This window comes from Centroberyx affinis, unplaced genomic scaffold (assembly GCF_046629955.1).
Source record: "Centroberyx affinis isolate AG114_WGS23_722 - 3 ecotype Tasmania unplaced genomic scaffold, CSIRO-AGI_Caff_v1 ptg001532l_1, whole genome shotgun sequence".
Taxonomy (NCBI): Eukaryota; Metazoa; Chordata; class Actinopteri; order Beryciformes; family Berycidae; genus Centroberyx; species Centroberyx affinis.
In genome coordinates this window covers 72926-88161 of record NW_027279991.1, presented here as the reverse complement: position 1 = coordinate 88161, position 15236 = coordinate 72926, and the positions used below count along the sequence as shown (strand labels likewise).

Below are 15236 nucleotides of genomic sequence, written 5' to 3'. Positions count from 1 at the left end.
GTCAACCCGGAAGTCATTGGCTCCAATTGTAAACTAAAAACCTTTAAAAGAAGCCCCACATGATTTTTTTTTAAATATAGCCCCCAGTGACTGTGCTGTTGGACTTCATTGTTGCTCTCGCTTCTCTTCGCTGCGCATCAGAAGTTTTTGGAGTCAGTCTTTTGTCTTCCAGCTCACAGGTCGGATCCTGAACGGTGAAGAATTCAAAATGAGGTGAGTTTGCTTCTGTTTGACAGCTGATATGAAAACAAACTAATCCTATCATCCATTTTAGAAGGATTCTATACAAACATCCTAGCAAGAGTAAAAAAAACAACAACAACAAAAAAAAAACAGATACCATAGGGGATCAAACAACTTAGTAGTCAGCCTATATATGCAATATGATATTTTTGTATTGAAGTTGCTGATGGCTGATACATACATACAGACATACATACATAGGCTACATACATACATACATGTATATATATATATATATATGTGTGTGGCAGGTGGCACTGAGTAGAAAAGGGGAGGTGCACCAATTAGCAGGGGGTAGATATAGGGCTACCTGCAGGAGGAACGCAGGTTGCAGCGGTTGGTTCAGGCCGGGGGAGTGAGGCAGGTGCACAGCTCAGTCCATGCTGGCCTGCAGGGAGGACAGGAGTGCAGGAACAACGGACCTGCTTCCCTTTGTTCGGGTGAAGGCGGCTGGTAGTCTGTTGGACATAGATCGATATACCAGAGCATCAGTGGTCCACTAGCTGCTCTTGCCGTTGGACTTTTTCGTTCGTTTCCAGTTTGTTTTGGGGGTTTCTTTTCCTGTCTAGTCCGCCCTGGCAAGTGTGCTGGTAGCGGGTAAAAATATATGGGTAGTGCCCATGGGGCGGACTAGTTTTCTTTTCCTTTTTTTGTTTTCGTTTGTATGTTTTGTTTTCTTCATCTGTTTACTTCCCCCACCAACAACTGTACTTAGCTTGACTCCCAGCCAGACGGTCAGGGCAGGCTTAAGAGGTGGCGTGGTTATTAATCGTTTGCCGTGAAATGAATCACGTGTGTAAACCCTGGAGTTGTTAACTAACCTAGCGTGCAAGACTTATTGCCTACGGTGTGCACTGGTGTGATGTGGTGGAACTCAGCCCTGCCCTGTTAGCGATAGCTGGGAATAACAGTGAGGAGGTTAAGGTGGGCGAACTTCATTTGTAAAGCCTGAACTTTTGCAAATAAAAAAGAATGTTTACTCTTTACCTCCGTGATTGTCATTCATTTTGCTAATGACTTGTAGCGGGTGTAACATATATATATATATATATAAATATATATAAAATATTCCTCCAGAGTTTTGTTCTTGTCAAGATGGAAAAGCCTCTGCAACATTTAGACCATGGAAAACTAAAATTCTCCACTGAAACCCAGATTGCCCTTAAGAATTAATTTACAAAAGCACATAATTGAACAATAGGTCTAAATTAATAAATAATTCAGGTTTTCCAGCCTGTTTTTTCTGTAGCTGTGGTCAGAGATGAACCAGCGGTTCAGAGGTGGATCATATCTGATGTTTAATAAAAGGACAAACTGGAATATTGATCTATCATTAAACTAATATATTGATCTGACCCTTAAAGGTGATTTTAAAGTTTGTATCAGTAGAGCAGCCATTCTCTACAGATCTGCTTTCTCTTTCTCTGTCTCTCAAACCGGTTTGAACCATCTATTTTGTTTTCTACCACCACCCCCATCTTTCTTTCTATACCTCTTTCTCTCTCCACCCTTTTACTTTAACACTTTACTTTTTATTCTTCCTCCTCCCTCCCCATCCTTTTCTCTCTTCCTCCCTCCCATTCTCTCCCTGCCCCCCCCCCCCCCCCCCCCCCCCTCTCTCTCTCTCTCAGTGATGATGACAAGGCTCTGCGCTCCAAGCTGCTGCAGTTGGAGAGTCGGTTCACCTGGGATCTGAAGAAGGAAGACCTGGATCTGGAAGGTCTCAGCACACAACTGCAGGAACAAATAGATCTGGGGTTTGGACAGCAGAGCGCTGTGGAGCACTCCTACAGCTTCCTGGCTTACATCAGGTTCAGTATATTTCAGATAGATTTGTTTTTTATCAGGCTACAGTGCTGTGGCGTAGAGGTCGGAGCTCAGCGCTCAGAGCTGAAGATCACATTCCCCATAAATCCTGTTGGTTCTTGTCGCAAACAGGATTTTGTTACTCGCTTCATTTGCTCTGGAAGAACAGCGCCCTCTCCCTGTTTTGTGCTGTAAAGAAATCCAGGGGATTTCCTGCCAAATTCGTCTGTAGTATGCAACAGGCTGGTTATCTTCTGTTTACCATAATTGTACTAATGTCTCAAAAAAACCTCACACATAAGTGTCAAACTTGAGAGTGCAAAATGGCTTTGAGAGCACACTGGCAAGGTAGATGTAGGGGGGAAATTTGTAAGCTAAGATGAAACTTGATTCACTCCCTATGAGGGAACTGGATCATTGCAGCTGTAAAAGTAATAAGGTACAATAAAGAAAATGTAGGATATAAATAAGAATAGAGCAAATAGAGTGTATTTAAACATTTCACAACCAATATCTGCCATCCTCATCTCTGTCTTCAGGTATCTTCAGGATAAACCAGAGGAGGCGATGTCTCTCCTCAGCCAATCAGAAGAGAAGACCAGAGAGTGTTTTGGTGAGGAGAGTGAGCGGCGGCTCATCGTGACGTATGGAGACCTGGCCTGGCTGAGCTACCACACTGGAGACTTCACACAATCAGACACATACTGCCTCAGGGTGGAGGACATACTGGTAAACACACACACACACACACACACACACACACACATACACATACAAACACAGAGTTTTAACACTAGAAAGGCCAAGACACTGTCAATTGATGGCTATTTTAAATTCTCAAATTGAAATCTCTCAACTTACAAAATGTCCTTCCATGACTTTTCCTAGACCCATTTTATGTACAAACTAAAGTTATTCGATTTTTATGGAGCCCCCCAGTTCCTGGTAAAAAACATTAATGATGTGGAAATCTGTACCCATGGATTAGTGATTAACAGATTAATAATCCATGCACTTGGATGTAGATTGTACGTCAAAGAGGGACACCACAGTGGTCCATACAGTTGCATATAACATTTATCGATGTATGTGTTAATGATATTCCGGTAACACTTTCTACAAAGGCCATGTCTATAATGCATTATAAGCACATTCATAACACGTTATAATGCTTTTATAAGGCAATATAAAACCTGTTAAGGTTTATAAAGTATTATAAGATGTGGGCACATGGTATTATGCCCACAATTTATAACCCCAATGCCAAAGTGACAACAATGTCTGAAAGAAGAATCTGAGACTCTAGAGACCTAGGGCCTTGTGGTGACAGACGAGGAACCACAGAAGAAGAGTCTGGATAGAGACTTAGGGCCTTGTGGTGGTGGCAGACGAGGAACCACAGAAGAAGAGTCTGGATAGAGACAGGGAGGGAGCGTAGACCTGAATGAGGGAGTTCAGGTCTACGCTTTGTAGGCGGACATCGAGGACTTGAACTTGATGCGGGCGGCAACTGGGAGCCAGAGGAGGGAGATGAACAGCGGAGTGACATGTGACACAGCTGTTCCTTGACTATATTCCCCTCTAGTGGACATACCCAGTATAACACTAGAAATACATTAATGTTACTGATTAAAAATATATATATATATATAATAAAATATCGATCAATATATGTATTTCATATTTAAATATTCAAATTGTAATTTTTGGTCAATGTCACAGCCCTAGTACTGACCTAAAAAAAACACACCAGGATTATTCCATGTCCCATGTTCTAAATGCTGTTTCAGAGAACTTTGAAAGGAGAGTTTTAGGGTCTCGTGGTCTAAATGCTCGCTCTCTCTCTCTCTCTCTCTCTCTCTCTCTCTCTCACTCTGTCTCTCTCTCTCCAGGTGAAGTACCCTACCGGTTCTCCTACAGTTCTCCACCCAGAGGTGTATGGAGAGAAGGCCTGGACGTTCCTCAAGTTCTCGATGCTCTACTACCCCAAAGCCATCAGCTGCTTCCTGAAAGCCTTGGAGCTGCAGCCTGACGACAGCGAGTGGAACACCGGCTACGCTATCGCCCTCTACCGCACTGAACCGGTACAGTCAGTTAATTGATCAATAAGTCAGTCAAATGTAATGCTTAGAATTTGGCTAGTTTGAATAATAACAAAACTTCTCTGACATGGAAGCTGAAGTGTAGATGTTTAGTCAAGGGATTCTCCACAGCGAGCTGATTGGAGTGTGATTTGCAGAGGGATCCAGAAACATCCCTGGAAGCTGAGGATTGTCCGGTCGTCCAGCAGCTTCGCCGAGCCTTGGAGATCGACCCTGATGACGCCGGTCTGCTGGCCCTGCTGGCTCTGAAGCTCTTCTTCTACCAGAAACATGAAGAAGCTGAATCTTTGGTGGAGAGAGCGCTGGAGATCGGTCCTGACTGCTCTAATGTCACCCGCTACGTAGCCAAATACCTCCGTATACAGGTAGCTTCGAACTGTCTGTCACATTCTGTATTTATTCTGTATTTATTTATTTATTTATTTATATAATAAGCAATGCAAGTTCAGGCAGGAAGGTGTAGGTGGCTGGCTTCAGCTGATTGGACTAACTCAGCAGCACATGTTTACAAGTGAACCAATCAACATACACACACCCTAATGTCAAACCTTTTTCATGACACACTGATCACATATGGGTGCTGACTGATTGAATGTGACGATTAAATACAAAGTAATTGGTTTAAAACACTATTTCTACGCATTTTCAAATCTCGCACTTTTATTTTGAAGGCTAAACGGCCAAACCGGAAGTCTTGTTTCTGCTTATTCGAGTTGGTCTTACCTATAGAGGCCGGGGTGCGTGCAAACGTGACGTATTTTGAAATAACAGCTAGAGTGGCAGTTTAAGCCAAATAATGGTGTGTAATGTCTTTTCAAGTCACTTCGGGATCACTTGGAGATTTGCATTATGCTGGACGAGCAGCATGGAGCCATTTTATGGTTATTTTCTGTAATTGTTTTCACTGTGAAGTCAAGTCAAGTCAAGTTAGGTCCCCAGCAACTTAAATTTTTTTAGAGAAGGCTTCTACACCGTTCTACTGTGGAGCTCAGGGCCCACCGTGGACTAACAAACTTCACCTGAGTTTCAACTGGCATGGGGGTGAGGAGATAATGACTGAATTTTCATTTTTGGGTGAACTATTCCCTTAAAGAGTAACTAAACCCCACCTAAATCTTTGGTGAAGCCTGACACCTAATGGTGAAAAGTAGGGTACTGAACTGGTCATCTGTTATTGGCTGGTCTCTGTGCCATGTGATGTCACCCTCTATAGAGTACAACAAGTGGTGACATCACCTGGCATAAAGACCAGCCAATAGGAGAAGGCCAGTTCAGTACCCTATTTTTCACCATTAGGGGTCAGGGTTCACCATAGATTTGGGTTTGGGGTTTAGTTACTCTTTAAGTATAACTTTGTTTTTTTCTGACCTAATGACGATCTGAATATCAAAACATACAGAAATTATCCTTTAACATGTTTCTGAAAGAATAAGTGTGTCATTGTTCCAGAATCAGGTGGATCGGTCTATTGATCTGCTGAAGCGAGTGCTGCAGAGGAGCAGCCAGTCGGCCTCCATCCACCATCAGCTGGCTCTCTGCTATAAGAAGAAGAAGATGGCTCTGTTCGACAGAAAGCCCTACTGCAACAAAGGTACATACATACATACACACACACACACACGCACACACACACACACACACACACACACACACACACACACACACACACACACACATGCACACAAACACAGAACAACCAAGTCAAAGAGCACAGCACTGGTCTCCTGCTACACTCATAAAAGCGATGTATAAGATAAAATAAGGACCCAAAAGAAGTAAAGAAAATAAATTCTACTTAAAGGCAATGTTAAAAAGAGGGGTTTTAAGTTGTCTTTTAAAAGTACTAAGTGTTTCCATAGCTCTAAGACTTTCTAGGAGAGTGTCCAGAGCCTTGGGCCATGAGAGCTGAAAGCTGCCTCCCAACTTTGGATCGAGTCCTGGGGTCCATTAACAGGTTGGAGTTACATGATCTGAGAGATCTGATGGGAACATACCTAGCAATCATGCCGTTAAGACAGTTGGGAGCATGTCCATGAATAGATTTAAAAGTCAATAAAATAATCTTAAAATCAATTCTAAAAGAAACCAATGAAAGGATTTAAGAACAGGAGTAATATGATCTCTCATTTTAGCGCGAGTCAGAATTCTGGCAGCAGCATTTTGAACTTGCTGTAGATTGGTAATAGATTTTATGGGCAGGCTGGACAGAAGTGCATTACAGTAGTCCAAAAAGGCAACTACTAAATTCCTCACATGATTTTTGGCCTTAAGAGACAGATAGAGATAGATAGAGAGACAGATTCTCTGAGCTTTGTTGCCAATTATAAAGACATCAGTTTTATCCTTATTTAGTTGTAGGAAGTTCTGAGACATCCACATATTAATGTCTTCTATGCAATTGATAAGGTTCATAGTAGGACTCTGTTCATCAGGTGCAGGTGACATATACATTTGGGTGTCATCCGCATACTGGTGGAAACCAGTGTTATATTTGTTAATTATATATCCCAGTGGCAGTATGTTCAGATTAAATAATAAAGGCCAAAGATCTGAGCCCTGTGGGACACCACAAGACATGCCAACATGGTTGGAGACAAAAGTGCCTAGTGCAACAAAATATTCACGATCACTTAGATAGGATTTAAACCACTCCAGGACTCTGCCAGATAGGCCAACCCAGTTCTGGAGCCGATCAAGTAAAATTGCATGTTAATTGTACCAAAGGCAGCAATAAGATCTAAAAGGACCAGAACAGAAAGTTTATTTGAGTCACAGTTTACTTTCCGGTCATTAACCACATTTAGCAGTGCTGTCTCAGTGCTATGGTAGACCCGGAAGCCTGATTAGAATGTCTCACAAAGACCATAACTATGTTTATTAAGATAATCATTCAGCTGTATGGATACTACTTCAATTATTTTACCAAGAAAAGGACGTTATTTGTGCACCTGCTTGTGTGGGGTCTACATAGAGTCGCACACTCTGATTGGTTGATCATGGGGGCGATCATAACGGCATCCATCTCTTCAAGCTCCAACTGCTCCAACACATGCCATTTTATTTTTTTAAAACACTGCCACCCTGTGTTCTGGATTTCAACCACATGCTACGCGCACATCAACGCTAAAGTATAAAAACTTGTATGTAAGTGCTGCCGTGTTCTTTCCATCTGCACTTTTTACATTACGTTTACATTACATTTGACTATAAAATGTGCTTAAGAGTAAAAACAAAACTTTCTGGCTGCTGCTCCCTTGAGAAAATTAAACCAAGCCAAACTCAAAACATATTTATCCTCACTGTCATATGACCAGACCTACCATAGCACATCTAGCTCAGGACGGACTCCATGAGCTGTTGGGAACCCTGTAAGGCTTCCTTCTGGTTACTGCATATTTATACTCATACTCTGTCTCTGTATGAGTGTGTACGTGTCTGAATATGTCTGAGTAAGTGTGTCGTGTTTGCACGGCTGTGTGTGTGTGTGTGTGTGTGGCTGTTTGTCTGTCTTTCCTCTTTCTCAGACACCGGTGCAGTGTTTCTACCTGGCAGTGGACGGGTGCTGCCCTAGCTCTTATGGTCATCAGTGCTGCCAAAGTCCCATTGCTGTTTCTACCTGGATGTGAATTGCGGGTGCTGCCCTTGTTTCTGTGGATATTAGTGCTGACCGTGGCCCCATCTCTCCGCCACATGTGGCCTCTCTCTGCCTTATCTGTTTTTCTTATGTCATTGTCCATGTTGCTGTCCATTCCGCTGTATGCCCATGCACATATTGCCCACTCAGCAGTCCTCGGTGGGGGATTCCTCTTTGACTCGGCCTGCCCAAGGTTTCTTCCCTTCTTTTTCCTAATAAGTTTTCTTGGAATTTCCTTGTATGCTTCGAGGGTCTCAGGCTGGTGGTGCCGGTAGGTTAGGCTGTGTAGGATAGGTAGGCTGTATGTCAAGCTATAATTTGATTGTGTGTATTGTGCTTTGTTCTGCCTTATGTTTGTCCTATATCATTCTGTTCTATGGTTGATTGTTGATCAGTTAGATCTAGTTAGGCTCTACCATACTATACTGTACTGTATTGTACTGTACTATACTATACCACCCTGAAGTATACTATATTAGACAGTACAATATTGTACTGTCCTATTCTGTACTCTACTATACTATACTGTACAATACTATGCTGTACAATACTATACTATACTATACTATGCTAGAGATGCAGCAGTGGAGGCGCCTGTGTATTCAGCACCTGGAGGAAGCTGTCAGGTTAAAGCCTTCCTTCCTCTTCGCCATGGCTGAACTGGCACTGCTGTATGCAGAGGACAATTATATGAGCAGGTACCTGTCTGTCTGTCTGTCTGTCTGTCTGTCTGTCTGTCTGTCTGTCTGTCTGTCTGTCTGTCTGCCTGCCTGTCTGTCTGTTCCTTTCCTTTAGCAAAACTTTAGAGCACCGATGACAGTCTGCCCTTTAGCCTTATTATTAAAGCATCCATCCATTTGTCTGACTGCCTTTCCATCCATCTATTTTGTTTCTATCCATTAGTGTGTATGAATTCATGAACTCGTCCTCTCTCTCTTTCAAGAGCTAAGGAGTTGTTCCAGGAGGCCTTGGTGATGTCATCAGAGAAGGACAACGGCATGCGTCAGTTTGTCCATCTGCGCTACGGTCAGTTCCACCAGTACCACACCAAACAGGAAGACCAGGCCATCACACACTACACCAAGGTAGGGCTGTGTGTGTGTGAGTGTGAGTGTGTTTCCTAATACATGAATAATGTGTGTGAAGAAGCACTTTCCAATTTTTTGAAAAATGATTGATAGCATAGAATTACTTTGGAGTTATCCCTTTACTTTATTCTACTCTGTTCTGTTCTATTCAACAGGGTCTGCTGTTTACAGTGGAGACGAGAGACGGGAAGCAATGTGCTCAGGTCAGCATGCAGGATGTTTATATCTGTTAGTTGTGCCATGTTAAAAAGCCCCATTTACTCTAATTTACATTCTATACTTTGTTTTTGCTCTGTCCTTTTACTGTTTACTGCTGCAACGACCCAATGTCCCCACAGGCTTTTCACTGTATCATTTAAAGTTTTGTTTAAAGGCTGTGTAAAGGTTTATTGAATTGAATCTAATCTAATGTGATACAAGCACATAATTTGTGATAAACTATGATCTATTTGGCACTATGAAACCAAATACAAATACATAAATACATACATAAAACAATGCAACCTGCTCCTTTCACATATCAATAGATCACTATAGGGATCAATAGATGCAGATATTGAAAATCAGCCTTCCTCCCTGATTGCTCAGTGATGTACGGCGTGTGCCATGTGGCCACGACATCCTGGGTTCCAATCTGGCCCAGGATCTTTATTGCATGTCATCTGACTCTCTCTCCGTCTTTCCTGTCTATCTTCTCTTTCTAACCCTAAATAATAATAAATGCAAAAATATAATAATAAATGCCACAACAATAAAATCGTAGGAGGGAGGTGCTTCAATGACAACAGCAAACTCTCAAGTCCACTGAACCATCACACATCTCAATGTGGTTTTAGAATCAACAGATATTAATGATCAAAAAACAACCAATCAGGAAAGGGGGAAGGGCTTAAATGAAATCATCAATGAACAAGAATATTTCTGCTGACTTCAATGAGCCCTACTCAGATACTCATTCCTGAGTCTGACGAGCCATCACTGTTGTCAGTGCAACTTTGGGATCAATAGATACTAGTCCAGACCCGGGGATGCGCGTGCCACAACTCCGCACAGACTTGCCAAAAATGTATATAGACAGCGTAAATTTGGGAAAATGGAAAAATCTTCTTCATCAGTCCCTGCTATGCCAATGCTCAATGCCCATGTGCAGTTTCAGATTGATTGGCCAACCCATTGAGGAGCAAAATGGATGCAGACAGACAGAGTTTTCCTAATTTTATAGCAGGATAGACGATATAAAAACAGTAGGAAAAGGGGAGGGGCTAAAATTACATCTAATCAATACAAAGCTCGAGTGCGATCCAGCTGCAGCCTTGCAGAACGTGCCCCAGGCAAATTCCTGTTGTCAAAACTATATATTCCTGTGCTTTTATTTTGAAGGCGACATTGTTCTGAACCGGAAGTTAGTTTGATGCTAAAACTAGCATAAAAATGAACAACAAATATCAAGTGAAACCGCTGTTATAACAGCATTGTTTCAACAACATGAAGTGAAACTATTCCATGTTTTTTAAGAAATAAAAAAAATAAGCACAGCCACTTTAATTTCCGCCCAGCCGGAAACCGGCGTTTGCCCCTAGTTTAATACATCCATGGTTTGCCCAGCCAGGGACACGTTCTGCAAGGCTGCAGCTGGATAGTATTGCAAAACTCTGTCAACAAGCCATCACTCATGCCAATGCAACTTTGAGATCAACAGATATTAAAGATTAAATATCTCAATGTGACTTGCGAATCAATAGATAGAGATGATCAAATTAAAGCCAGTCAGAGGGGTGTAAATTACATCACCAAGCAATAGCACACTCGAGTCCAATGAGCTCACACATCTCAGTGTGACTTCAGGATCAATACAGCCAATCAGGAAAGAGGGAGGGGCTCATATGACAAAAGCAGCTGATAGGAAACTCTCTCCCGAGTCTGATAATCTATCACTCATGTGAGTTTGGGATCAATAGATCTATACTGAACAAAAATATAAATGCAACACTTTTGTTTTTGCTCCCATTTTTCATGAGTTGAAATAAAAGATCTAAGACTTTTTCTATGCACACAAAAGGCTTATTTCTCTCAAAGTCTGTTCACAAATTTGTTTAAATCCATGTTAATGAGCACTTCTCCTTTGCCAAGATAATCCATCCACCTGACAGGTGTGGCATATCAAGATGCTGATTAAACAGCTGATTATTGCACAGGTGTACTCTACTCTAAAATGTGCAGTTTTATCTTGAAAAAAGACATTTATTAGGCTCTGAACTATGGATCTCACATGACTAGGGCTACAGATTTGCATTTTTTGAAAACCAGTCAGTATCTGATGTGAGCACCATTTGTCTCATGCAGTGTGACACATCTCCTTCACATAGAGTTGATCAGATTGTTGATTGTGGGCTGTGGAGAGTTGGTCCACTCCTCTTCAATGGCTGAGCCAAGCTGCTGGATATCAGCAGGAAGTGGAACAGGCTGTCGTACACACAGATCCAGAGCGTCCCAAACATGCTCAGTGGGTCACATGTCTGGTGAGTAAGAGGCCGTGAAGAGCTGGGATGTTTTCAGCTTCCAGGAATCGTGTTCAGATCCTTGCAACACGGGGCCGAGCGTCATCATGCTGCAACATGAGGTGACGGCGGTGGATGAATGGAACGCCAACGGCCTCAGGATCTCGTCACGGTATCTCTGTGCATTCAAACTGCCATCAATAAAATGCACCTGTGTTCGTTCGTAACCCCACCGCCACCATGGGGCGCTCTGGTCACAACACTGACCTCAGCAAACCGCTCGCCCACACGACGCCATACACGGCGTCTGCCATCTGCCCGGTGCGGTGAAAACCGGGATTCATCTGTGAAGAGAACACTTCTCCAAAGCGCCAGACGCCATCGAAGACGAGCGTTTGCCCGCTCAAGTCGGTCAAGACCCCGGTGAGGAAGACGAGCACGCAGATGAGCTTCTCTGAGACGCTTTCTGACAGTTTGTGCAGAAATTCTTTGTTGCATCAGCTGTCCGGGTGGCCGGTCTCAGACGATCTCACAGGTGAAGAAGCCGGACGTGGAGGTCCTGGGCCGGCCTGGTTACACCTGGTCTGTCATTGTGAAGCCGGTCGGATGTGCTGCCAAATTCTCGGAAACGACATTGGAGACGGCTTATGGTGTGAAATGAGCATTCAATTCACGGGCAACAGCTCTGGTGACGTTCCTGCAGTCAGCATGCAGACTGCACGCTGCCTCAAAACTTGCGACATCTGTGGCTTTGTGTTGTGTGATCAAACTGCACATGTTAGAGCAGCCTTTTATTGTGAGCAGCCCAAGGCTCACCTGTGCAATGATCAGCTGTTTAATCAGCATCTTGATCTGCCACACCTGTCAGGTGGATGGATTATCTTGGCAAAGGAGAAGTGCTCACTAACATGGAACAAAATTTGAGAGAAATAAGCCTTTTGTGTGCATAGAAAAAGTCTTAGATCTTTTATTTCAACTCATGTAAAATGGGAGCAAAAACAAAAGTGTTGCGTTTATATTTTTGTTCAGTGGTAGATGATGAAAACTAACACAATTTTTTTTTCACGACCGACTGACGGACCGGCTAGTTGCTGGTCGAAGCTAACATAAATAATATAGTGTAATGTAATGTAATCTCATCTAATCTAATATAAAATAATACAATCCAATATAATCTAGGCTAAAGTAATGTAATATAATCTGATCTAATCTAGGATAATCTAATCTAATCTTCAATAAACAGGAATTTAACTTCAGATATTGTTCCTCCTCTCTCCTCCAGAGGCTGAAGCAGATCGCAGAGCGTCGAGTCTGGAGAGACGACAACGACAGCGAGGCCCTCGGCCTGCTGGGTCTGGTCTGCAGAGCCGAGGGAGACCAGAGGAGAGCTGTGGAGTACTATGAGAAAGCTCTGGCCTGTGACCTGAACAACGGCCAGTACATGTCTGCTCTGTGTGAGCTGCGCATGGAGCTGCAGTGACCTGAGAACGTCTTTAAAGATCACATATTATAGGGATTCAAATTCCCCTCTATTCATATACGTATACGATCCAAGATGATTAACGGAAACATTGTTACAATTTTATTTTGTTTGATTGGTTAAATTTAAAGTCTAATTGTCTATGCTTAGTGAATGAATATGAGATGTAATATTGTTGTATGATAGCCTGTGTTACACACTGTCAAGAGGAATGTGAATCTTCTTTTTTTTCCTTTTTTTTCTCTTTTCTTTAAATTTGAATATTGTTTGTAAATTTATAATGTATGGTCAAATGTTGAAAAAGCAATAAAAAAAAGTGTAATCACAAAAAAAAAAAAAATACAAATTTAAAGTTACTGCATTTTCCAAAATCCGTGTTTATTTCCAGGTAGTTTCTAACTCCAGTAAACGCATCACAACTGGACTCTGTCCTGATTGGCTCCCTCACTACAGAATTCCTGAAATCCTTCCAATCAGGGTCCAGTCTGCAGCATCTGAACTGGAAAGCGTCCACTCAGCAGGTTTAGCTCATTTGAATTAGAGGAGCCACTGCTGTCGGCCAATCAGGAGCCAGGATTGTGACGACTCAGTCTTCACATTCATTCAGTTTAACTCATTTAGTTCAACTTTTAATTAAACGACATTTACTAGCAAAACATCATGAAGACATTATTAGGATTGTCAGCCATAGTAGATTTGAAAACTAAATAATATGGAACCTTTCAGCAGTAAGATAAGATAAGATAAGATAAGATAAGATCAGATAAGACCAGATAAGATAAGATAAGATCAGATAAGATAAGATAAGATAAGACTTTATTAATCCCCTTGAGGAAATTCAGGACAGTGACATACTGGACGTTCTGCTGCATGCAGGTTATTGGCACCATGATGTTGCGGGTGTTGCTTTAATAAAACATTTAAACACTTTTACAATAATATCAAACACTGGACAACGATTGGACAAAGAAAACTTTGGGATTCAATTTAATATTTTTGTTAAAATAGTTCCTGTTTGCTGATCAATAAACATCATCACTTGCTTCATTCCATTCATAGATCAGGAAAGTTCTAGAAAGGAACTCAGCAATGACGAGAGGCTCGGCTTGTTTGGTATTTGGTATTAGGTTTTTGTATTTGGTTTCAAAGGGTTTTGAATCTTTATAATGGCTGTACACTCTGTCTACTTCACTTTCTACTTTTGTACTGATGCATGACTCAAAGTTATTGTGGTTCATAATCTTAATTAATTGTAAAGTACAGTTGAAGCAAGAACAGAGAACACTAACACCTATTACATATTTAACAAGCTATGATTCTGAATGCTCTTTACTCTTTATATCACATATTCATGAATGACTCTACGTTTTCCCTTAATGTGGCGGTGAAACCTGACAAATATTTACTGTATATGCAATATATGTATATGGTTTAAGATTGTCTTAGATATTAGTTCTACTTTTTTATTTGATGTGCGGTAGAATTGCAATTACTCGGGGTTCCCCCACTCACTTGGACTCAGTTTCAAGGACTTTTGAATGACTTTCTAGGTCTTGTTTGGTGAAAGTCAAGGACTCCAAATTGGCATGTTTTGGGGTAAGACTGGTCTTAGAGATCTTAGAGCCTCATGGTGAAATCCTTCATTTTAAACTTTCAGATCTCCATCCCAGGGTTTTCCTCGGGATGGAAGTGTTGATCCAGAGAGCCGAAGCATACTGAGAAATTTGGGGGCTATATTTAAAAAAAAATAGTGTGGGGCTTCTTTTAAGGCCTTATTTTATTTTTTTAACGCCCGTGGGAACCCTGATTAATGCATCTCTTGATTAAACTATCTTTTCTGGGTATATGTTTTCCTTGTCTTTGTACTCTTACACAAACTCAATCACAAACATATTTGATATTGATAGACACGCTGATTTGGATCAGACTGTTCTTATTAGATTACACAACTATTGAATGAATAAAGCTAACATTGACAAGGAAATCCTGAGTTTGTCTCAATACAGTACTACAGTATTACATGTAATTACTGATGTTCAAATACGTACTGTGTCTATGTTCCAGGTGGACAACATAACACACTTCCTGAGGCCGAGTATTCTCAAAACAATGGCAGAAAATATCACATGACAAAGCACTTCAACTTCACAGTAACTAAATCACAGGCCGGTCATAAAGTGGTTTTACAGTTTGATCTCCAATCCCCTACCAGCCAGCTGAGTCTCATGATGGAGGAACACTGTAGAACTGTGTGTTAGTGAATAAAGTGTAAATGTGTGTGAAGCAGCTGTCAGCAGAGAGCAGCTGAGTCAGCTTGTTGTGGTGTGGCTGTAGATCCATTCAGTAACGTTCTCAGTAAAAGTGAATAGTGTGATAAGGTGGATT

General features: G+C 41.7%; 1 protein-coding gene across 1 annotated transcript; it reads left to right on the top strand.

Annotated features, from left to right (window-relative positions):
* The first annotated feature begins 208 nt into the window (after positions 1-208).
* Positions 209-14702, top strand: LOC139650700 (interferon-induced protein with tetratricopeptide repeats 5-like). Its single transcript, XM_071527444.1, has 10 exons — positions 209-213; positions 1875-2054; positions 2589-2778; positions 3942-4133; positions 4289-4516; positions 5601-5742; positions 8360-8483; positions 8729-8870; positions 9029-9076; positions 12654-14702. Exons 1-10 carry the CDS (start codon positions 209-211, stop codon positions 12849-12851), a joined length of 1449 nt encoding a protein of 482 aa, XP_071383545.1. The 3' UTR covers positions 12852-14702.
* Positions 14703-15236: the final 534 nt, after the last annotated feature.